This window comes from Neomonachus schauinslandi, chromosome 1 (genome assembly GCF_002201575.2).
Source record: "Neomonachus schauinslandi chromosome 1, ASM220157v2, whole genome shotgun sequence".
NCBI classification, from domain to species: domain Eukaryota; kingdom Metazoa; phylum Chordata; class Mammalia; order Carnivora; family Phocidae; genus Neomonachus; species Neomonachus schauinslandi.
Window position 1 is genome coordinate 54,019,756 of NC_058403.1, and position 24,242 is coordinate 54,043,997.

Consider the following 24,242-nt stretch of genomic DNA (forward strand, 5'->3'; position numbering starts at 1 on the left):
GCTTAACGACTGAGCCACCCAGGCGCCCCGATATACATTTTCTTAGCCAGGAAAATTTGCTGGTCAGAGTTTTTAAACTGAAGGATGAATTGCTACTTTTTCTTCACTAATAAAAGGTCACCATGGCAAAGGGTAAAACTGGGAAAGGGACATGAATTTATTTCTCACTTTTAGGATAAACAATCACTCACAAATTTAGCTTATTCAGCAGATAATTTTTCAAAGCTGAACCTTCAATATATAACTTCAGTGCACTGTGACTATGTAGCAGCATAAGACAAAACGAATTTAAACCAGAAAACATTTAACAGTTGGGTAAGAGGGGCACCTGGGAGGCTCAGTCGTTAAATGTCTGCCTTTGGCTCAGGTCATGATCCCAGGGTCCTGGGATCGAGCCCTGCATAGGGCTCCCTTCGCGGCAGGAAGCTTCTCCCTCTCCCTCTCCCCCTGCTGTATTCCCTCTCTCGCTGTCTCTCTCTGTCAAATAAATAAATAAAATATTAAAAAAAAATGGGTAAGAGTTTTGATAATTGAGAAAATGGATTATTTAAGACTCTTACTTCATTTACAGGGTTGGATTAAAAAATGGTACCCTCATAAGTCACTTCTTTCTTGGCCGAAAAATACTGCTTTGAAGGATTAAAAGAGAATGATCGATGGACCAAAAATGAGCAACTCTGTTAGCCCACCATATGACACTGGAAATTGACTTCTCAGGAAAAAGGTACACATCCAAATTTCTGTTAACAGTTGCCTGAAATCCTTGTGCTTCAGAATCCCGGTCATCAAACCATAGAGATTTTCCTGACTGTGTGTATAAGCACTGAGGTGAATACTGTCATGTATCAGTTGCTAGGGCTCCCATGACAAAGTATCACAGGCTGGGTGGCTTAAACAACAGAAATTTATTTCATTACAGTTTGGAGCTAGAAGTCAAGGTGTTGGCACAGTTGATTTCTTCTGAGGCCTCTCTCTCCTCAGTTTGCAAATAGTTGTCTTCTTCCTGCATCTTTACATAGTGTCCCTTCTGTGTATGTCTGTGTCCTAATCTCTTCTCATAAGAACACCAGTCATATTGGATTAGGGCCCACTAGTATGACCTCATTATCCCTTACAATTAACTGAATTTATCAGCATATTAAAAAAAAAAAAGACAAGATGGCCAAGTATGATTCATCTCCAGAATACAAGGATCATTCAATATTAGGGAATTTGTTAGTTTAATTCACCATATTAATAAACCAAAGGGGAAAAATCATTTCAGTATCTCCATATACGCTGAAAGATCTTTGAAAAAAAAGATGGACATGGCTTCTTTTAATAAAAACACTCAATAAAATAGTAAAAATGATAAAAAGCATATACTTTGGTACTTAAAGTAATCATTTTATTTAATGGAGAAACTCTAGAGGCTTTCTCAATAAAGTTAGGAACAAGGCAAGGATGCTCATTATTTCTATTACTATGTGGCACCATATTGGAGATTTTTAACTAGCAATATTATATTTCTTAATGTGGGTGGCTACAGGGGTAATGATTTTATAATCATTCTCTAAATTGTATATGTGTACTTTGTACACTTTATGAATATGCATTTTACAATAAAAAGGTAAAAAAAAGTAACATAAGAAAACCATATATACATACATTTAAAAAGCCTATTTGATGTAATTTATGTCCATTTGTACATTTAAGATTTGTGGCCGAAGAACATGAAGCCAGGCATTTTCAGCAAAATGAAAGGAAGCACTATAGACGCAAGACACGCAGCATGATATGGAAAATGGCTCGGCGGCCTTTTTATTGCTGGTGATAAAAATCTAAATCAATGGCCATTGATATCTTGTCAAGAAGAAAAGCACAAATATTTTAAGCTTTAAGTATGAAACTTTCATCTGCAAAAGACAGCCAATGAAAGTTAAATGCAGGTTTCAGCTCCAACATTTAAAGAGCTTGGAGGCCATCACTCCAAGCTATCAAGAAAATCAACACCTTTTCTTGGAGCCATCAGAGAATGAGTTTGCAGCACAAAACCCTTTCCTGACATTTGGAGAGACAATGAAATCCAGCATCACAGTAAGATTTGCTTACCTAGACAGCACTGATGGCATAAACTGATAGAAATACCTAAATGGCAATTTTAATGGATTGCTGAAGGTTGAATATGGACTACTGTGAGAGTAACTCCTGGGGTTCAAAGTTTTAGGGGGCACTCCACACTTTTATGGACTTCATGTTCAGGAAACCCAATGAGTTCTTATGGTAAAGATTTAAGAAAGATAGCCATTTTGCCTTTGGCAAGGAAAGTGGAAGAAGAATTATTGTGAAATTCACCTGCCTGGAGCCCTCCTCCTAACAAAGGCCTATTCTCATGAGGAAAAAACAAAAGCAAAAACAAAAAAACTGTTCAGCCTGTTTCAGAACTGTGGCAGAAGGACACTCCTCTCACTCCAGTCTCATCTAGCCCTCCTGCCTCACCTAAGGAAGGTGGCGGGGTTGGGGAAAGCTACACAAGAAGAATCACTTGTGAAAGTCATAAGCCAGAGATGCAGCTCACTGAAAGGCTGAGACTAAATTAGAAGATTACAGAATGTCCCCTCCACCAACATATTACCACCACACCAATGGGGTTCCAGTGTAACTGCAGTAGATTACAGCTGAAAGACCTATAAGACACTGATTCTGTTTGAAGTGGAGTACTTATGCAAGCCCAGAGTCAATGTGGGAGACAAAACATGAGGACACTAGAGAAATTTGATGCCTCCATCAGCTACAGAAAATATTAAAGAAAGCCCAACTCCTAGCCAAATTAACATAAATCCTCACACTGGAGGCCTATTTAGCTGAGTTCCTATTTCCCAATACAACATATCTGGCTTTCAAAAAGGTATGACAAAAGGTAAGGAAAAAACAGTCCAAAAAGACAAATCATCAGAACTAGACTCAAATATGACACAGATGTTGGAATGATCAGAACATCATAAAATAACTATGGTTATGTTAAAGGCTCTAATGGAAAATGTAGACAACATCAAGAACACATGGATAATATAAGTAGAGAAATGGAAATTCTAAGAGTCACCAGAAAATGCTAGAAAGACTTGAGATGGCTGAATAAAGAACTGGTGTGTCTAAAGACAGGTTACTAGAAAATCCCCAAGCTGAAATTTAAAGTGAATGAAAAATGAAGAAAATGGAACAGAATGTCGAAGAACTGTAAGACAAAAAGAAAGAGAAAAGGGAATCAAATATGTGAAATAATGTCATGGAGAACTTTCCAAAATTCATGACAGACACCAAGTCACAAATTCAGGAAGCCCAGAGAACACAAAGCAGGATAAACATCAAAAAATACACCTAGCTATATCAGAGTCAGACTGCAGAAAACCAAAGACAACTTGAAAATCTTGAAAGGAGCCAGAAGGAAAAAAGCAAACAAACACTTTACCTGTGGAAGAACAAGGATGAGAATGACAGCAGACTTGTGAGAAAAGAGGAAAGCCAGAGGAAATATAATGAAATATTGAAGGTGTTGAAAGAAAAAAAAAATCCATCAACTTAGAATTCTATATGTGGTGAAATTATATTTGACAAGTGAAGGAGAAATGAAGACTTTCTCAGACCAATAAAAATGGGATTAAATTCATCACCAGCACACTTACTGTGCAAGAACTGTTTAAAGACTTTTTCCAGGAAGAAAGAACACCATATAAGTCAGAAACTTGGATTTACATCAAGAAAGGAAGAGTTTTAGAGAAGGAATAAATGTAGGTAAAATAAAATATTTTTTATTCTTAATTGACCTAAAACATAAATATTTAGAGCAGTAATATAACAGCATATTGGGTAATTATAATATCACGGATAAATAAATGGATGGCAGCAATGTCACAAGAAGTGAGGGGGAAGAATTGGGAACTCTGTCAGAAGGTTCCTACATTACACATGAAGTAGAACAGTTTTATTGAAGGTAGATTTAGTTAAAAATGTATATTACAAACTCTAGGACAAATGATACGTTATGTTTTTAAAAAGTATAACTGACATTCTAAGAGAGGAGTGAAATAGAAAATACTTATAAAATACACGTTTTGAAGTATAGAAGGCAGAAAAAGAAATCTCTGGCAATCAATAGAAAATAGTTCCAAAATTTGCTGATTTTAATTCATATATCTGAATAATCATTTTAAATGTGATGTGAATGATTTTTTTTTTTTTTTTAGAGAGAGAGAGAGAGAGAGAGCATGCACACAAGCAGAAGGTGGGAAGGGGCAGAGGGAGAGGGACAGAGAATCCTAAGTAGGCTCCACGCTCAGCACGAAGCTGGATGTAGGGCTCAGACTCACGACCCTGAGATCATGACCTGAGCAGAAATCAAGGGTCTGATGCCTAACTGACTAAGCCACACAGGTGCCCCTAAGTGTGAATGGTTTAAATGCACTAATTAAAAGACAGAGACAGTCAGGGAGGATTAAAAAAGAATACCCAACCATATGTGATCTTGGAGAAATCATTTAGACAATGATTGGTCAAAAGTAAAGAGATGGAGAAGATACACCATGCTAGCCTTTATAATTGTAACAAATGTACCAATGTAATGTAGAATTATAGGGGAAACTCGGTGTGAGGCATGTGAAAACTCTGTGCTATCTTCGTCATAGTTCTGTAAATCTAAAAGTACTCAAAAATTAAAACTTTGCAAAAAATAGGTGTATAATAAATTATTTGAGCAAGAGACAAGGTAAGACAGTTAAATGTAAAATTAAAGTTAAAAATAAAATACCTTTGAATTAGAAAAAAAAAAGAAGAAGCTGCTCTGAAATGTGCATCTTAAAGATCACAGCATCTCTTAGCTTGCCATGCTGTTCTACATGATGAATGGTAACCATATATCAGGCTGATAGAATGTATAATTCAAAAACCAGTCTTCTATAAAATCTGCCAATTGTTCACCAAGAACTGATACTAATTTACCCATTTAAATACATTTGAATTTCAGGAGAGATGAAAATGCAAAAGTATATAACAAAATGAAGTCCTTTACAATTTTTAAGTCTAAAATATGAATAAGTCACTGTACAATTTAGGATTGTCTGGGTTTACTAGTTTGATTTAGCACTAAGTCCATTCTGTTAGGAAACAAACACTGGACAGCTCCTATATTCATGGAACTGTTTCAGGCATTATGGAGAATCACAAAAATGTATAAGAAATGGTCTCTGCCCTAAGAAGGTTACATAATACAATTTAAAGGCCTTTATATACAACTTCTATAACATTTACCCTTTCCTACAAATCCAGATTCTTTATACTATAGAGCCACTAAATAAGTTGGACCTTGGCCTGATAGGGTTTTGCTGGACAGTGAGTTTGTGTGTTTCACCTGTAAGAGAGAAACAGTACTGATTTCTTCTCAACTACATGGTAGTTGAGTTGACATTGAGCTATTAATAGTACTAGTTGATTTTTAAAAATTTATCTGCATTTCCTTACCTGACTAAAACTATTTTCTCATTTTTCTTGTGGACATAATTAATTCAATGTTACTCAAATACATGGAAGTTTCTGAAACAGCTGTGAAATTCCAATATTTACCCTTAGCCATGATTCTCAAAATGATTTATTAGCCTTTTATTTTGTCCGGATGGTTTTAAGTGCTTCAACCTAGCAGCTTTTTGGTATCAAATGAGGACATGGATTCTGAGCAAAGTGATATCCTTATGCTGTGCTCTCTTCCACCCAAATAGTTTTGCTTTTATTGATGACAGGGCAATATTGAGCTTTTCATATAATCATCAATTGCTAGCAATTTGTTTTGCTATTTCTAGTACAACGTCTTCACTGATAGAAGAATGATGGCAAATAGGAACAATGTGTATGAATATTTACTAAAATAATTGGCAAGAAGTGGCTCTCAAGTATGAAAGTGAAAATAGACAAAAGAACCTTTTTTTAAAATTGTAATCCTCTCTGTAGCAAGGACAGTCTAAAGTTGAAAGGCTTTGTACCAATGTATGCAAAGCATTTCAATAAGACTAAACAAATAGCAACTGTACACATAACACTTATACGCTCTTTCCTTCTTTCCTTTTTTGTCGAGGAATGTAGATACTTAAAAATCGTCATCATCATTGTTGTTGTTTGCTAACTCTACTGAGCTTTCTTGGAAATGATGCCAGTTAAGAGTGGTGGGAGGAGGAGGGTTAGGGGCAGAGTGGTGGTTTCCCACAGGAAATGCATCTTGCAGCTTGTTGTAAAACTGATTTCAAGGGCAGGTTAATGAGATTATTGCTTGCTGATCATCCTAGCACCCATCCTTTGCCATTTCCAAACAAGATGGCCGCTTTATCTTTTGACACCAAAAGCCCTTAGGTCTATCTTTCAATACTGCCATTGCAGATTCACCTCTATGCACAGTTTACAAAGAGTTTCAGAAACTGAATGGGTTTAAGGGGCGCCTGGGTGGCTCAGTCGGTTAAGCGTCTGACTTCAGCTCAGGTCGTGGTCCCAGGGTCCTGGGATCGAGCCCTGCATCGGGCTCCCTGCTCAGCGGGGAGCCCGCTTCTCCTTCTCCCACTCCCCCTACTTGTGTTCCCTCTCTCGCTGTCTCTCTCTCTGTCAAATAAATAAATAAAATCTTTAAAAAAAAAAAAAAAAGAAACTGAATGGGTTTAGTAGCATGGAGCACCTGCCTTACTCTAGTGAAAAACCATGCAAGTGCTTTCGGTGCATTCATTGTAGATGAAATCAGAGGGAAAATCCCTTCTCTCGAAGTGTACTTGCTATTCAATTTAGCAAATATGTAAGAGAAATCTTTGAGTTGGGCACCTTGAGAGATACAAAGACAGATAAGGCAAGACCTGCAAACTGTGGCCAAGGCTGAAGAGAAGAGATTGGCAGTGGGACATGGGGCAATTGTCATAATGCAGAAAAATTATGCTTTTGCTTTTTTCTCCACCCCTATCCTTAGCTATCAGATGAAATTTTGTCTAGTTCCACAAATACCTAGTGCCCACAGCTCTCTACTACAGAGCCACATCCAAGCCCAATATCACCGAGCTCCAGAAAAGTCCATCTCAAACTGCTCCTCTCTCTCCATCACTAACCAGACTCCTAACCACCGCAAGAAACATCAGTTACTTCAACCCAGCTTATAGAATGCTTCAGCCACATCTATCTATCCAGGCTGAGTTCTACAGAACAGTTTCCACTGGGTCTTGTAAGACCTTATGCTGACTACTCTCACCCTGGGGTTAACAGCAAAATTCTTGCTGAGTCTTTGAGGTGGCAGTCCTGGATAAGTAGGGTAGCAGGTTGGGGAAATCTCAGAATGGTGTCTCTTTAACTTTCAAAATCTCTTAGTCAAATTAAGACAGTGATAATCACACTTCTGCCTAATGGCCAAGCCTATTAAATCCTATCTCGCCCCACACTTCCCACTGATGACAATCAATAACTATTTGTTGAATGAATAAATGCATGAATTAATTAATACAAAATGCATCTGGACTACCTCTAGGAGTAGCAATCATAATATCTGTTGTTATCGTCTCATGAAGGGTAAGGAAAAGCACTGTATTTCCTGTGGGAAATTTATACTGGACGTCAAACTAAATGAGGACTGTCATTCAGGAAAATTGGTTAATAGTAGTTACTTTCTGAAATCGACAAATAATTTGCTGAGCATTTACTACATGCAGTCACTTTCTAGACATTGGGGAAGCAGTGCTGAAGAAGATGGACATGGGCCCTGACTTCCTGGAGCTTAGAGTCTTGTGGAGGAAAGTAGACCACAAACAAAAACATAAGCAAAGTAATTTCCATTCTAATGTGTTACACAGGAAATAGGATATAATAGAGTAGAGTGTACCTGGGGAGATGAGTGCCCTACTTCAGTTAGAGTTCTAAAGGAAGGCTGTTCTGAATATTCAAATTTGAGCTGAGCCACTGAGGAGGAGATAAAAGAAGCTTTATAACGAAATATTTTACCCTCTCCAAGCAGGGCAAAGGCTGAAGGTAATAAAGAGCTTATCTTGATCAAGGGGGTAAAAAAAAAGGCTAGTGAGGCTCTAGAGAAGGGGTGGCACATTTTTTCTCTAACAGGTCTGACGGTGACTATTTTAGGCTTTTTGGGTCATGTGTTCTCTGGGGAAACTGCTCAACTCCGCTTTGCCGCACAAAAGCAGCCACAGATGTCCATAAATGATTGAGTGTGGCTGCGTTCTAACGAAACTTAGTTTGCAAGAACAGGTGATGGGGGGATTTGCCCCATGGGTTGTAATTTGCTCTGCTCTAGACAATAGAGCAAAAGGGAAAATGTTACATGTTTAAGTTGGAAAACCATGCACAGGCCAATGCGGGGCCTGAGGGCATAGTAAGGAGTTGGAATTTTATTCTTAGTGCAATAGAATGTCATTGAGAGCTCCCACGAAGCAAGGGAGGGACTTGGTCTAATTCAGTTTTTAAAATATTATTCTGGATGATGGGTGGGCAATAGATCAAAAATGTCATCAGGGTAGAAGTAGGGAGGCAGTGGTCGAGGCAAGAGATCATGATGCTTGGCCCACAGGGGGCAGCAGAAAGATGGTGTGAATGAATGACTACATCTTCTCAAGTCAGGACATGAAAATGGATTGGATGTGAGGCGGGTGGGGGCATGCCAAGGCAGCAAGGAGGAATTCTAGGTTTCTGGGTGACGATAGTGCTTTTATCAAAATGTGGCAGATGGAGAAGGAATCAAAAGTTCAGTTTCAGAAAATTTTAGTTTGAGGGGTGCCTGGGTGGCTCGGTCATTAAGCGTCTGCCTTCGGCTCAGGTCATGATCCCAGGATCCTGGGATCGAGCCCCGCATCGGGCTCCCTGCTCCGCGGGAAGCCTGCTTCTCCCTCTCCCACTCCCCCTGCTTGTGTTCCTGCTCTCACTATCTCTCTGTCAAGTAATTAAATAAAACTTAAAAAAAAAAAAGAGTACAGAAAATTTTAGTTTGACATGTCTGTGAGACATTAGGTCATCCTTCAGAGGAAGACTGACTGAATAACTACAAGATGGACCATTCTGAAGCAGGTCGAAGAGAATCAAGGCCAGTTCCCAGTCATTCACGTGAGAATGACTTTTCGGGGGAGTGTCCCACAGCCCTTTCTATAGGGGCTGGGGTGAGAAACTACACCCAGCAAGTGCAACTCAGGACATTTGTTGAAGTGGTCACAACCCTTACTTCCTGTGTCAAAACAAAGGACGCCCTCCTTCTTCAGCATAGCAAACGGGGTGTCTCCACATTAGGTCTGTTTCCGCATTAAGCAAGCCTACCCAGGAGTGAAAGGGGGCTCATGGCAGGCGAGACAAAAATAATTAGCGTAGAGACACAGGATGTTAGTTGTGACCAGCAAACAAAGTTTGCAGGTTGGTTGTGACCTGCAAATGTGCTGCTACACGTGTTTCTCTGCTAAGCGTTGACCACATCCTAAAACACAGACATGTCAATATTTCACAGCTAGTTTGTTTTGAGTAATCCAGTCATAGGCATAAGGAAAAAAAAGTCACCATGTTTGACTGCTTTTGCTTAATTCAACTTGAACTGGATGCTCCTAGGAATACTGCTGCAGAAAATAATCAAGAAATAGGGAACAGGGTAGTGAACCATGGGTCAGAACATGTATGACCTGTTTCCTAATCCATCCCACAGAAGTAGGTGAAGGGATTTTAATAGGTATTTTTGGGTCAAATATGGGTAAGAAGGATAAACTTTGAAATAGATTTATGGATTATATGTTTAAAAAAAAAGAAGATAGTAGGAAGGGAGAAATGAAGGGGAAATTGGAGGGGGAGACGAACCATGAGAGACTATGGACTCTGAGAAACAAACTGAGGGTTCAAGAGGGGAGGGGGTGGGGGGATGGGTTAGCCTGGTGATGGGTATTAAAGAGGGCACGTATTGCATGGAGCACTGGGTGTTTTATGCAAACAATGGATCATGGAACACTACAACAAAACTAATGATGCAATGTATGGTGATTAACATAACATAATAAAATAAAAAAACCAGATTTATGGCAGAACAGTTTAACACTAATAATATCATTCACGCTAATATGCAGTATGCAACCCCAGAAGGAAATTACCGTCCTTGGTGTTTCCAAACTTACTGAAAATACACCACAGTTTGGTAAACACACACATACATTAGATATATCAATTCTATATTTTCAATAGAGTCGTGGTCATTAAAGAGCAAGAAACCCAGAGGTAAGTTTGTGGTTTTATTCAGTGGTTCATAAATGTCAGAACAAACTCATAAAAATTCTCTTGACCTTTTCCTCTCAGTTGCAAGATTCCTTCAACAGCTACAAGTACCACAGGGGTGTTTGAGAAAAGGAAGAGGGAATTGAGAGGTCATGAGGGGACATCAGCTTCATTCATTCCTTTTAACAAGGAAAACAAATATTTTTCAGAATTCCTGTAGCGGACATTTCCTTGAGTCTCATTATCTTATTATCGTCAGGCTATTTGACCACATCTAACTGCGGCAGAGGGTGGGCAAGCAGGTGGAAGCTCTAGGAAAGCAGAGATCGGGATTCTTAGAATTGGTTTAGACACTCGTGTCATTTCCCCCGGCCTTGGCCCATTGTTGCTTCAAACAAAGTAGACCACAAGGAGAAGCTGAATCTCGTCTGGGCAACTGTCTGTTCTACAGACCGGGTTACAAGACACACTTCATGTAAGTCATTTGTCGTTTTCAAATTGTAACGCACACTGTAACATAGGGCCCAGATCACCCCTCAGGAATAAAGCGCTGATCGCCCTGCTGCTAGGAGGGTTGTCCAAGGAAGACAGGCCTCAAGCCATCAGCTCCCTTCAGGTATCGCCCCAACGGAAGAGAGTCACCTCCCCAAGGACTCACCTCCTTCTCGGGGCCATCTTCATCAACACGAGCCTGCAGAGGCTCTACCCGCTCCTCTTATCCTTCACGCCCCCCCCCTTTCCCTCTATTTCCCACTGTTCTTCCCATACTCAACAGCACCGGAAGGCCATCTCCTCTTTGGAACTGGTGGTCGGCTGAAGCTTGGGCAGAGACTGCATTGCAGCTTAACTCTCCCCTCCGCCCGATCCTGCTTTCCTGGCCTATTTTCCATGGGTGTGCCCAATGCCAAGTGCACCACTAGTAAGCCTCCTGCCTGCCCATGACAGTCTCCGAGTCTCCTAACTGCAGAGCCCAACCTGCTGCAAAAATAAAAGGGGAAATTAAATGTATTCAAAATGTTCTCTATTTTAGTTTTAATGCTTATATGAAATTTTTTAAAGAAGTAATTTTAAAAATCAGTTATTAAAGTGAAAATGTAATTTGTAAGACGACCACGTGCCAATGAAATTCTGTGTCATTTTGGCGATGAATGGCAAATATGAAAATATTTGCCATCTGCACCGACTGTTCATTTCCCCAATTGAACAGACATGTGATTTTGTTTATAAAAAATGCATTTTTGGAAATAGCTTTACTTTTCAGAATATAAAATGAATTACTGCTCACTGTAAAATTACAAAAACAAGTAAAAATATAAGTAAAAAAGAAAAGAAATCACCTGTAATCTTATCACATATCTGTTATTAATCTTTGAGTGATATCTGTCCAGACTTTTAAAAGGAGTTAACCTAATTGTGTGATGGACATTAAGGAGGGCACGTGATGTAATGAGCACTGGGTATTATATAAGACTGATGAATCACTGACGTCTACCGCTGAAACTAATAATACACCATGTTAATTAATTGAATTTAAATTTAATGAAAAACAATTCATTAAAAAAAGTAGTTAACAGCTGTTTCTTTGACATTTCCTTCAGTCTCAAGGAAAATCTGATGATCTGACCCATGTTCAATCCTCCTTGAAATATTAACTGAAGTGGGGCGCCTGGGTGGCTCAGTCGTTAAGCGTCTGCCTTCGGCTCAGGTCATGATCCCAGGGTCCTGGGATCGAGCCCCGCATCGGGCTCCCTGCTCTGCGGGAAGCCTGCTTCTCCCTCTCCCCCTGCTTGTGTTCCCTCTCTCGCTGTGTCTCTCTGTCAAATAAATAAATAAAATCTTTAAAAAAAAAAAAAAGAAATATTAACTTGAAGTAATTTTTAGGAATTTAACTAGAGCAGATCTGTATTAAAAAAGAATCTGGCCAAGGACTAGATACAGGACCCAATCACCCCTCCTTGTTGGGACCAAGTAATGAATCATTGGTATTTATGCGGCAGAGCTGTCCCAGAGAACTGGGGCTAGTTGCACCCGCCTGAGAGAGCAGGGTGACTTACCAGGAATAAAAGCTTATAAAGGATTCCAGAGCTAACGATCCCCTGAGCTGTGGTAGTGCGCACATTTTCAGCTTCGTTTCTTATGACCGTGCGTGTTCTCTAAGCAGCGTGGCGGGAACGTTGCAAGCCGTGCCTGGGAGGTACAAGACCATGGCTCTGCTGTTCTGTGTGCTGCATTGTATCCTTGTTTGCTTTTTTAAAACGAAATAAATTTGGTGCTGGGTCAAGCCTAATGTGTGCTAAGCTGAAATGTACAACAACTATAGCCAGCAGAAACAGACATTTTCATTACCACACAAACAATTGGGGACTATATTCTCATTGTAAATCTTCAAATAACATATAGAATTTTACAAAGTAAACTCTCCACTGCAATTTCCCTCCTCTCTTGTTTTTAATCACTAATTTGCCTTCTTTACTTCGCAGAGGTCTCTTCAGATTTTCCATTACTTTTCAAGTCAGTTTTGGTAATTTGTATCATTCTAGGAATTTATCCATTTCTTCTAAGTGTTAAATTTGTAGGCATATAAAGTTGTTTATATTTCCTTATAGTTCTTGTAATTCCTGTAAGGTGTGTATATATCATTTTTATGGATCTTTCCAAAGAACCAGCTTGGGGTTCCACTGACATTTTCTCATGTTTTCCTGTTCCTATTCCATTGGTTTCTGCTCTGGTCTTTATTATTTCCTTCTTTCTACTTTGAGTTTGATTTCCTTCTTGCTTGTCAAGGTAGAAGATAAGTTTTGATTTAGATTTTTCATCTTTAACTGTGTAAGCATTTTATGACCTATATTTCCTCCTAAGCATTGCTTTAGCCACATCTCATACATTTTGATATTTGCATTTTTATTTTTATTCTGTTTAAAGTATTGTACAATTTCCCTTGTGAGTTCTTCTTTAACCATCAGTTTTTTTGGAAGTCTGTGGTTTATTTTCCAAAGATTTGGGGATCTTCAAATACCTTTCTACTTTATATTTCCAATTTAATTCTGTTATGATAAAAAGTACTTGGTATTATTTCAGTCCTTTTAATTTTTTTAAGACTTGCTTTATGGAATAGCATATAGTCTATCCTGAAGAGTGTTCCGTGTGTGCTTGAAAATATGTATTTGGCTGTTGCCACGTGGAGAGTGTTCTTTAAATGTCAATTAGATCCTTTTGGTGAATAGTGTTGTTCAACACTTCTATATCCTTATTCATTTTCTCTCTGCTTTTATTTTTTTATTTTTTATTTTTTAAAGATTTTATTTTATTTATTTGAGAGAGAGAGAACGAGAGACAGAGAGCAGGAGAGGGAGGAGGGTCAGAGGGAGGAGAAGCAGACTCCCCGCCGAGCAGGGAGCCTGATGCGGGACTCGATCCCAGGACTCCAGGATCATGACCTGAGCCGAAGGCAGACGCTTAACCATCTGAGCCACCCAGGCGCCCCTCTCTCTGCTTTTATTAATTACTGAGGTAAGAGTAGCTAAATCTCCAACTGTGGCTGTTGTATTTTCTATTTCTCCTTAATTCTGTCAGGTTTTGCTTCGTTTTCGGACTTTGTTGTTATTAACGTATATACTTAGTATATCTTTCTGATGTGTTGAACCCATTTATCACTATGAAATGTTATGAACAAAACCATCTCTAGTAATAGTCTTTGTATTGAGGTCTATTTCGTCTCATGTACATATAGGCACTCTGTTATGATGACTGTAGGCAGGCATTTTTTCACTTATTAGTATCTTTGAATGTTAAGTATTTCTTTTGTAGACAGAAAGTAAGATCTTGCTTCTAGTTTTTGTTTTTTTAATCCATTCCACCTCTACCTTTTTAGTAGAGTGCTCAGCTCATTCACATTTAATGTAATTATTGACATAGTTGATTTATTTCTGCCATTTTGCTATTTGTTTTCTATATATCTCATTTATTTTCTGTTCCCCTATTCTTCCACAGTCTTTTGTATTAAACAAAACTTTTTGGATATAATTTTAATTCCCTAATACTTTAGATGAATTGTTTGAGATTTTTTTTTTTTTGCTGTTAGTTGCTTCTAGGGGTTAAAATATCATCTCCAACTCTCACAATTCACTTAAAGCTAACACAGACTTGATATCAGTAAAATACGGCATAACAGCACAGCTCCGTTTCATCCCTCCCCATTCCTTTGTGTTACTGTCATACGCATAAAGCCTTCATGCCTATTATAAACCTAATAATACTGTGTTAGAATTATGGCTTTAAACAATCTTGTGACATTAAAGAAATTAAGGAAGGAAAAGAAAAAAATCATACATGCACACCCATAGTCTTCATTTGCCCACGTATTTCTGGTGACTTCCATTCCTTCCTGCAGATCTGAGTCTGGTGTCATTTCCTTTGGCTTTAAAGACTGCCCTAGTTTTTCCCTGTTAAGTCAGGTCTGCCAGCAGTTAATTCTATCCACTTGTGTTTATCTGGGAATGTCTTTATTTCGCTTTTTTTTTTTTTAAGAATAATTTCACTAGGCTAGAGAATCCTTGGTTGCCTTTTTTTCTTTCAGCACTTTAAATATGTCATCCCTCTTTCTTGTGGCCTCCACTGTTTCTTATGAGAAGCTAACTATTAACCACATTGTTGTTCCCTTCTATACAATGAGTTGTTTTTCTTTTGCTGCTTTCAGGATCTTCTCTTTTCTTTGGCTTTCAGGGATTTGAATATAATGTGTCTAGTTGCATTTTCTTTAATGTGTGTATTTACTTGGTGTTCATTGAGTTTCTTGAGTCTGGAAATAAATGTTTTTCATCAAAAGGGGGAAGTTTTCAGTCATTACATATATATATATATATGTATTTAAAGGTTTATTTATTTATTTTAGAGGAGGAGGGGCAGAGGGAGAAAGAGAGAATCTTAAGCAAGCTTCATGCCCAGCATGGAGCCGGACCTGGGGCTCAATCTCATGACCCTGAGATCATGACTTGAGCCAAAATCAAGAGCCGGTCGCTCAACCAACTGAGCCACCCCAGGTGCCCCTCAGCCATTACATTTTATTTTATTTTATTTTTTTAAGATTTTATTTATTTATTTGAGAGAGCGAGAATGAGAGCGAGTACATGAGAGGGGGGAGGGTCAGAGGGAGAAGCAGGCTCCTCGCTGAGCAGGGAGCCCGATGCAGGACTCGATCCCGGGACTCCAGGATCATGACCTGAGCCGAAGGCAGTTGCTTAACCAACTGAGCCACCCAGGCGCCCTCAGCCATTGTATTTTAAAATAATTTTCTGCCCCTTTTTTCCCTCTCCTTTTATGAGTCCCAATAAATAGATGCTGAAATTCTTGAAATCGTCCTCCAGATCTCTGAGACTATTCTTTTTTTTTTTAATCTCTTTTATTTTTATTCTTTGGATTAGATAATTTCTATTGATCTATCTTTTAATCCACTAAGGTTTCTGCTATTTTAAATCTGCTGTTGAGTCCCCCTGGTGAATTTTTTATTTCAGTTGTTATACTTTTCAACTTTAGAATTTCCATTTGGTTCTTCCATCTGGATTTCCAAAGTCAGTTTCTACTGATGGCTTTTGTTTTTGTTTTGTTTTGTTTTTCTTGAATATGGGTGCACTCTTCCGTTTCTTGGCAATCTCGTAATGGTTATGTGAAAATAAAACTTTTAGATAACATACTGTAGCACGTGTGCATTCTGTGTCATTTTTCTAAGGCTCACTGTATTGTGGGATTTTGTTGTTGTTGTTTCTTTCTTTGTAATAGTAACTTGCCTGGACTTAACTTGCAGACTCTCTCTTCTTCTGAAGCCGACAATGTGTCTGCTCAGTTTTGCTGTTTCGTTTTTTTAATTCTTAGCATTCCTTCCTTGTACCCTGCCCACCCCCCCCAAGGCCTGTCTGCATAGTTTAGTGGTCAACCAATGATTTGGGCAGACATCTGAATTTTCTAAGGCTACTTTGCTTGAGGTATGTGTGTTGAAGAACACCCTCAAAGTTGCAACCCATCTCTCAGAGCTACCTTGTGTTCATTTTTCCCTGGTCCTTCTTAGGTTTCCCCGACACCATGCATTGTTAAGCCGCAGGCAGGGATGAGTGGAGAGTTTCTCTCAGCTCTGGTATGGCTCTCACTATTAAATTTTTTTTTTATTATGTTATGTTAATCACCATACATTACATCATTAGGGTTTTTTTTTAAGCTGTGAGCTTTTTTTTTTTTGATGTAGTGTTCCATGATTCATTGTTTGCGTATAACACCCAGTGCTCCATTCAGTATGTGCCCTCCTTAATACCCATCACCAGGCTAACCCATCCCCCCACCCCCCTCCCCTCTAGAACCTTCAGTTTATTTCTCTCATGGTTCGTCTCCCCCTCTGATTTCCCCCCCTTTCATTTTTCCATTCCTGCTATCTTCTTCTTCTTCTTCTTCTTCTTCTTCTTTTTTAAACATATAATGTATTAATTGTTTCAGAGGTACAGGTCTGTGATTCAACAGTCTTACGCAGTTCACACCACACACAAATATAAACTCAAAATGGTTGAAAAACCTAAATGTGAGACAGGAGTCCATCAAAATCCTAAAGAAGAACACAGGCAGCAACCTCTCCGACCTCAGTCACAGCAACTTCTTCCTAGAAACATCGCCAAAGGCAAGGGAAGCAAGGGCAAAAATGAACTATTGGGACTTCATCAAGATAAAAAGCTTTTGCACAGCAAAAGAAATAGTCAACAAAACCAAAAGACAACCGACAGAATGGGAGAAGATATTTGCAAATAGCATATCAGATAAAGGACTAGTATCCAAAATCTATAAAGAACTTATTAAACTCAACACCAAAGAACAAATGATCCAATCAAGAAATGGGCAGAAGACATCAACAAACATTTTTCCAAAGAAGACATCCAAATGGCCAACAGACACATGAAAAAGTGTTCAACATCACTTAGCATCAGGGAAATCCAAATCAAAACCTCAGTGAGATACCACCTCACACCAGTCAGAATGGCTAAAATTAACAAGTCTCACTATTAAATTTTGTCTAGAAGCTCATCATCCTAAACCAGGCCTGCAACCTTGGACTAGCAACGTTGTGGTCTTTCCCCCTTTATTCTGAAATGACGCTCCACTTTTAGCCAGCAATGTTGGGGTTTTCACACCTATCCTTCCCCCTTGCTCTTCTCCTTCCCACTCCAATCAAGTCTGCTGCCTCTGGTTTTAAACCTGTTGGTTTTTCTGCCATTTTTAGGCTAATAAGTTACCACACAACAAAGGGTGAAGGAGAAGACAGAGGATGAAAGCAGTCGAAGCCAGAAGACCACAGACTGCTGCCATTCTTATCTCAAACTGCAGCCATTTTCTAGGAATAGGCATTTCTTAATTTTCAGATGGTGGTTTTAGGCATTTTCCCCCTTTATACTTGCTTTTATCCTTGAATTTTATCCTTAGTTTTGTTTTACTATGGAAGAACCAACTTGATATTATTTAGGATATCTCAAGTGTTATTTTAGGGTCAACAAAATTGCCCTGATGAGTATAGTTAAAAATCTAAAAATTAACTGCTCTTACTTATTCTTCTGTGCTCTGGGGAATAAGTCGACTTATAAAATTATAAAGTCCATGTCTGGCAGGACAGAGAGTACCTATCTAAAATTAAGTTCATTCTCAGCCCGCTTATTCGCATATTTATCACTCAGATCCATTCTCCGTTCTCCACCCCTCTTTGACCCATGGGAGGCTGACTTCCATGGACAGCATCATGATTTCCCTCTGACTTTGTTGAGTGTGACTAATGAGGAAAATGGGTAAGAGGTTGGAGGGCAGAGGAGAACAAAACTGGCATGTTTTCCCATAACTCCCTTCGCCTGGTCACAACTGGTAATGGCTGTGTTTTTTGTTTTGTTTTGTTTTTAACTGAAAGCCAAAGTTCTTGTCAGGCAACCCTTTCTCACAGCTATTTATCTCACCAGGTTCCAGTGGCGGACATTCCTCTAATACCTTCAAGCCTAGGAGTTGTCATGGCTCCCTCTGTGGTTAACCTGGAAGGGCTTCACCATCCCTTGTTCTTCCCATTAGCCCAGGCTGCACCTCTGCAAACAGTCCCTTCTTTAAACTCATTCAACTAACCCTTTTGACTGTTGCATCTGTTTCCATCCAGGACCCCAACTGGTGCATCCCCTCTTGGTGTCCCTGCTCCCAGTCTATGTTTCTAGTCCCTAGTGCCCTCCAACTAGAGCTTACTTTCTGGAAATATCCTAGTCCTAAATCTCTTCTTCTGATCAAAACTTAGTCTACCATATGTCTTATTTGATGGAAAATCCACTAGAACTAGTCTCACTGGGAAGGCCATTCTGAGGATGCTGGTTGTGTTACCTGTCCTGAGACATCTGAATTTTAAGGGCTCATCCCTTTATAATCTCAGGCAAAACACTTCTAGAGATGGAAATCCATATATAGGTGGTAAAGTTGATAGTATCTGTGGTGTCCCTCAGGTAAGCCAGGCCCTGAATGTGGGAGGAGGTCAGAAGAGCCAGTTCCACAGGAAGAAAAGTAGCTTGATCCAGTGTTTTGTCATCAGAGTGGTAGTCCTGCAAAAGGCTTTGAAAAAATAATAAAATAATAAAATAAGAGAATGTTTCCCTTGTGAAATAATTTTTGGGAATACTGAATATATCTCCTCTTGAAAAGAGAAATTGTATATTAGCTTACTAAAGCTACAAGAAGTTCTATGGTAAATAAACTGGATTTACTTTGAGCCAGTTGTGTTTCAAATAACAAAATTTTTCAGAATGCTTTGACTTTACCAATAGCACTCTCTCTGGGACATTATGTAGAAATTAGGAGGCAAATTGTTTTCTCCTAGAAAATTTGACTACTTAAGCCTTTCACATGTAGGAAGGACTGTATCTACTATTAGCCATTACTCTCCCTTGTTTCTGAATTTTACCTACTCTTTTATTTTAGTATTTGATTGTCCAAGGATTCTGGTCCTATAAAGTTACAATAAGTATAATAAAAAGGGCTGAGAATCTTATGCCAAATCCATGCATTGTTCTATTACTTTTAACTTGTTTTTTCTTTTCTACATGAATAATTATGTCTTCTGGAGGAACTTATAGAGTAAACTTAATGAAAATATGAATCATCAATATAGTCTAATCAGATGTAACACGGTAATTACTTTTGAATAATTTCATATTTTAAAACCACATAATTGGAAGCACAGTGTCCCTCCCCTCCTGTCTTTCATAAAGTTGTTTGCATACCAGCTTTAGTCTTACTAAAGAATGATTTACCGGAATAAAGAAAAATCATACACAGAGAGAAGTTCTGTTTCTATAAAACAAAGGTACTCCAAAGATCCTTTAAAATAAGGAGACATCGGGGCGCGTGGGTGGTTCAGTCGTTAAGCGTCTGCCTTCGGCTCGGGTCATGATCCCAGGGTCCTGGGATCGAGCCCCGCATCAGGCTCCCTGCTCCGCGGGAAGCCTGCTTCTCCCTCTCCCACGCCCCCTGCTTGTGTTCCCTCTCTCGCTGTGTCTCTCTCTGTCAAATAAATAAAATCTTAAAAAAAAAAAAATAAGGAGACATCTTGGGCCCCTGGGTGACTCAGTCAGTTAAGTATCCGACTCTTGGTTTCGGCTCAGGTCATGATCTCAGGGTCATGAGATCAAGCCCCGCATCAGGCTCCACACTCAGTGTGGAGTCTGCTCCTCCCCCCATTCTCTCTCTCTCTCTCTGGAATAAATAAATACAATCTTTAAAAAAAATAAGGAGGCATCTTTTATTCCAACTATTTTATTTAGTGCATATTATTGGAAATAATTTAAACAATGGACAAATTTATAAAGTGTAAAGCCAAAGTTCCAGGTAGTCCCCTGTTAGTAACTAATGTTAAGGGTGTGAAACCCCTTGAACCCCTTAAAATACATATTCATATATATGTGTGTGTGTGTGTGTAGTATATATATTTGTGTGATATATACAGATATAAATAAATATACTATGGTGATAAGGATTAAAATAAAAATAATAGATGACCATCAAGTCTCAAAAAAGAGACTTGAAAATTGGGCTCCTTTCTATAAACTATGACCCATTTTTCTGAGTGTGGAAGCTCCGAATGTCAGCTGCCATTTTGATATATTTTTCATTTTCTTTTGGCAACAAAACCGCAATTTGGATGGCCTTAAAGTTCTCATTTCTTGACAGGTGCCCGTCAGGACCACATACCTTCCCCCAAAATTTCTTATATTTTTAACTGCCTCAAGCTTGTCAGGACAGATCTGCTTAGTCCAGCTATCTGCTAAACTTCATTTCGATAACCCAACTCATTAAAAAGTACTACAGAAGGTTCATGTTTATTTAGTATTTGAACATGACTCATGAAGCCATCATTCAAATCTCTGATTGCACTCACTAGTGTATTCCATAACAAACATAAATCCATAGGCTCTTTTAGATTCTGATAATGTCTCCATGTGCTCCACCTATATTTAGTGAAAAGCTATCTTTTTTCTCCCCTGGCAAATTTCAAACATTTGTGGAGCTATCTAATACAAAGGTACAGACTTTCTGTGGGACCTTGGACAATCTTACTCTGTCTCCTGATTTTATAAATCTACAGAATGGGGAATATTGTCATGCAGATCACTTTTATAAAGTATTCTAATAATTAGAAATTGTGAAGTGGTTCAGATCTTTAGAAATGCCAGTCAAGCATCGTGTTCATTAACTGGGTGAGGCCATTAAGTAATCACTCAGCATGTACCACAGCCTGCCTTACTGACCTGAAGGCCTGGGATATACGCTTTCTCAGTCCCTTCCTGTCTCCTCTGTTCTTGCCTTCCCCAGATTTCTGCAGACTGTGGTACGTGTCACACAGACTTGAGCCAGGGAAGCCCTCAGGTAGCTTTGGGTACTGGCCCAACTGGTTCATTTGGTTTGAGACCATGTCCCTGTTGGGCTGTCCTGAGACATACACCTCCGGGGATAAGCACAGGATTCCTGCCTTTTCACCTGAATTATTCTCGCTAAAGCTGACCTTCTCCATAACCAAAGCCAACCACTGAACACCCTTGTTTCTGGATTTGTGTTCTATGGATCAACCAGGGTATCCCTGTTCCTTCTTTCCCCATCCTCTGCACTAGTCTTGCTTGAACAGGAGATGCCTGCACATAAATCTCCAGTCCTGAGACCACTTCTCTCTCCCATGTCCTCTGTAGGCCCCTGCTGATATAAACGGGTGTCTACTCTGCCCATGTTTCAAGGTCCCATGCTCCCGCTTAGGCAATCTATGTGGTTTCCTTTTGAGCCTGGGGCTTCTATTTTCCTTGCCAGGACCTCTTTTAGGTCCAAAGCTCAACCCCTCACAACTGTCCCACAGCTGGGCCCTCTCCTCCTGACTAGATCTCCATTCCTGTGTCCTACCTAATTGTTGGATGGATCCTTCTAATTCTTTGTTGTTCTCTGGTCCCTACATGAACCTGAGACTTCTATTCCCTTGAGCTCTTGGTCTGTGGGCATCCAGGCCTGTTTCATCCAACCTGTTACCCTGCTAATGGATGGTGCTGAACAAAAAGTTCTCTGGCCAAATAGGTTTAGAAAAAACTCTGTTAAAGTGGCTATTCGGGTGTACTTTTTGTAGGACTTACCTAAGCTTTTAATATACTCATATGCATCCATGAAGGTGAAAATAATAGTTTTTCCAAGTGTATCTGTTGAAGGAGCATTTATCCCCAAATTTTCCTTTAAGGCCTGGTGTTTTATGAAATGTATTTTGAAAATGCTTTTTTAGAGGATTAGGGAAGCCATGGTCTCTTTCCATTTTACAGATTCTGATTCAATGATTCACAAGAAATATTTGGGAGGAAAGCGATTGAAGTGGAAAAATCTGTTACTGTTTAGTCAACTTCATTCAAAGAATAAAGAAGCACTGTATTTTGAGTACTAAGAAGTTGTTTTATATAACGGAGCAAGGAGAAAGCAGAAGATTAACATTCTTTTATTTATTCAATCATTGTGAGAATATTTATTGAGACCTACAGCGTGCCAGACATTATTGTAGATGCTGGGGTTTTCATGATGGATAAGATCAATACTCTCCCTGCCCCAAGAATCTTAGAGAAATCAGCAAGAGTAAGATATCCTGCTATCCCTTTAATATTTTTATTCTGAGTCTGTGCATCAAAAGTCTCATTTTTAAGTTTTCCTTAGAGTTTAAATTCTTAAAGTTTATGTGCATCCTCTTTTGCAGTAAACTGGATTCAGGTTTGTCATTTTTCTATAACTAAAGAAAACTGGTAGAATCCATAATCAAATACCCACAGACACACAATATGCAGCAGATATACGTACACACAAACACATACAAACCATATACACAGATACCGCCCAGATCATCTTTATCCGACTAATGCTAAAAATAAACTCTACCATTGACATATACATGAGTTTTTCAGAGCGTTATTGAGAACACATATATTTTTAAATAACCAGGGGGCACTTGTGAAAAAGGCAGATTCCTGGACTCTGCTCCAAATGTTCAGATTCAGTAAGACTCAGGAATATGCGTGTTAAACCAGTGCCACAGAACATACTTAGGCACACTCACATTTAGGAGCCTCTGATTCCTGAGACAGTGGGGTGTGCATTGTGAGCTGGAGCTCATTGCCAAGTGGCCCTAGATTGGGCAGATGGACTCCTATTGGCTGGAGTGAGAGTGGCCGGGAAAGAAGGCAGGCACCCAGTCTCCCAGTGGGACCAGGTAAAGAAGGCACCTGATAACATAGCAATGTTCAAAAAGCATCAGTCTCCTTTCCTTCATTGTGCCTCAAAGAAAACACAACCAACAGCTGAGCAGACCTGGGGGCTTCTCACTGTTTCCTCCCCAGTTTGATATATTTTAGTTTGTTTCCATGTGAACTCACTTGTGAGGCGACCCCTGGATTCTCTCCAGAGGGGTGGGAGATCCCTCCCGGACTAATTCATACTTTGCTTTTGTTGTCATTTTTAACTTAGAATAAGGTATTGATAAAAATCCAAATACCAGAATACAGAGGCTTGTGGGATTTTTCTTCTCACATAACACAAAAACTTAAGAGCGTACTGGTTTCAGATCAAACCTCTAGAAGCCTCCATCACCACATTTCCTGTTTGTAACTGAACAAAGTACACACAAAAGATTTTAAGACACAGAAGAGAGAAAACTGAGGTACAGTTAAAGACACATTTTACTAGCACACTGCTTCTAAAATACCAGAACAACTTAAAAAAAAAAAGTTTCTGGGGGCATTTTTAATCCACACATTTGCCTCATGGCTACAGAAAGATTTCTCTGACAAGGGAAGCATGTCAGGTAAGTGGCATTTTTAATTCTTTTCTTCTATTCCTATGCCTAAAAATTCACTAAATAATTTCCACATCTCCAACCAAAAAAACACTTAAAATTTGGGAAATAAATTAGTTTACACATTATTTTTAAAATGTGAGATAACCTTTAGTATAATTTAGAACATACTTGGAAATATTTTAATGAATATAAGTTGATTATTTTCTCTTAAAAGAAAAAAAGGGAAGTTTCATAAGATAAAGCTAGTTGTAGCCATTCACTGTTTGCTGATAATTATGCCATTTACAATATCTGTTATTTTTAAAGAAACTTTTGTTGATCCTGCATATTCCTCTTTAGTCTAGTTATACAGTTATAAAGCAGGTTAGTAGTAACCACATTCTAATTCCTTTGAGTTTAGGAAATGTCTTATCTTCCCAGAAATTAATCCAATTGTCGATATCAGAGAGATGACATTCTGCAAAGGCCAGTGAAAATTTGATCTCCGTGGCATGGATCACAAGGCTTGAATCCCCATCAATTAGCCAAGTGTCTGTTCCACGTTGATGGTTCATACCTTTTTAATGTTTTATGTACTCTTTATGTCTTCAATAAACATCTTTTTGTCATAAAAGACACATGTTCTACAAAGTAGGAGGACTGAAAT

The 24,242-nt window shown here is 38.9% G+C and overlaps 1 protein-coding gene across 1 annotated transcript in view; it reads left to right on the plus strand.

The window, feature by feature from the left end:
- Positions 1–23,459: 23,459 nt before the first annotated feature.
- The window catches only part of LOC110582680 (T-cell receptor-associated transmembrane adapter 1), a 31,654-nt gene continuing 30,871 nt past the window's right edge, over positions 23,460–24,242 (plus strand). The window contains exon 1 of the mRNA XM_021692686.1: positions 23,460–23,602. Within this exon, the coding sequence (XP_021548361.1) occupies positions 23,596–23,602 (7 nt within the window). The 5' untranslated portion in view covers positions 23,460–23,595. The remainder of the gene's footprint in view (positions 23,603–24,242) is intronic.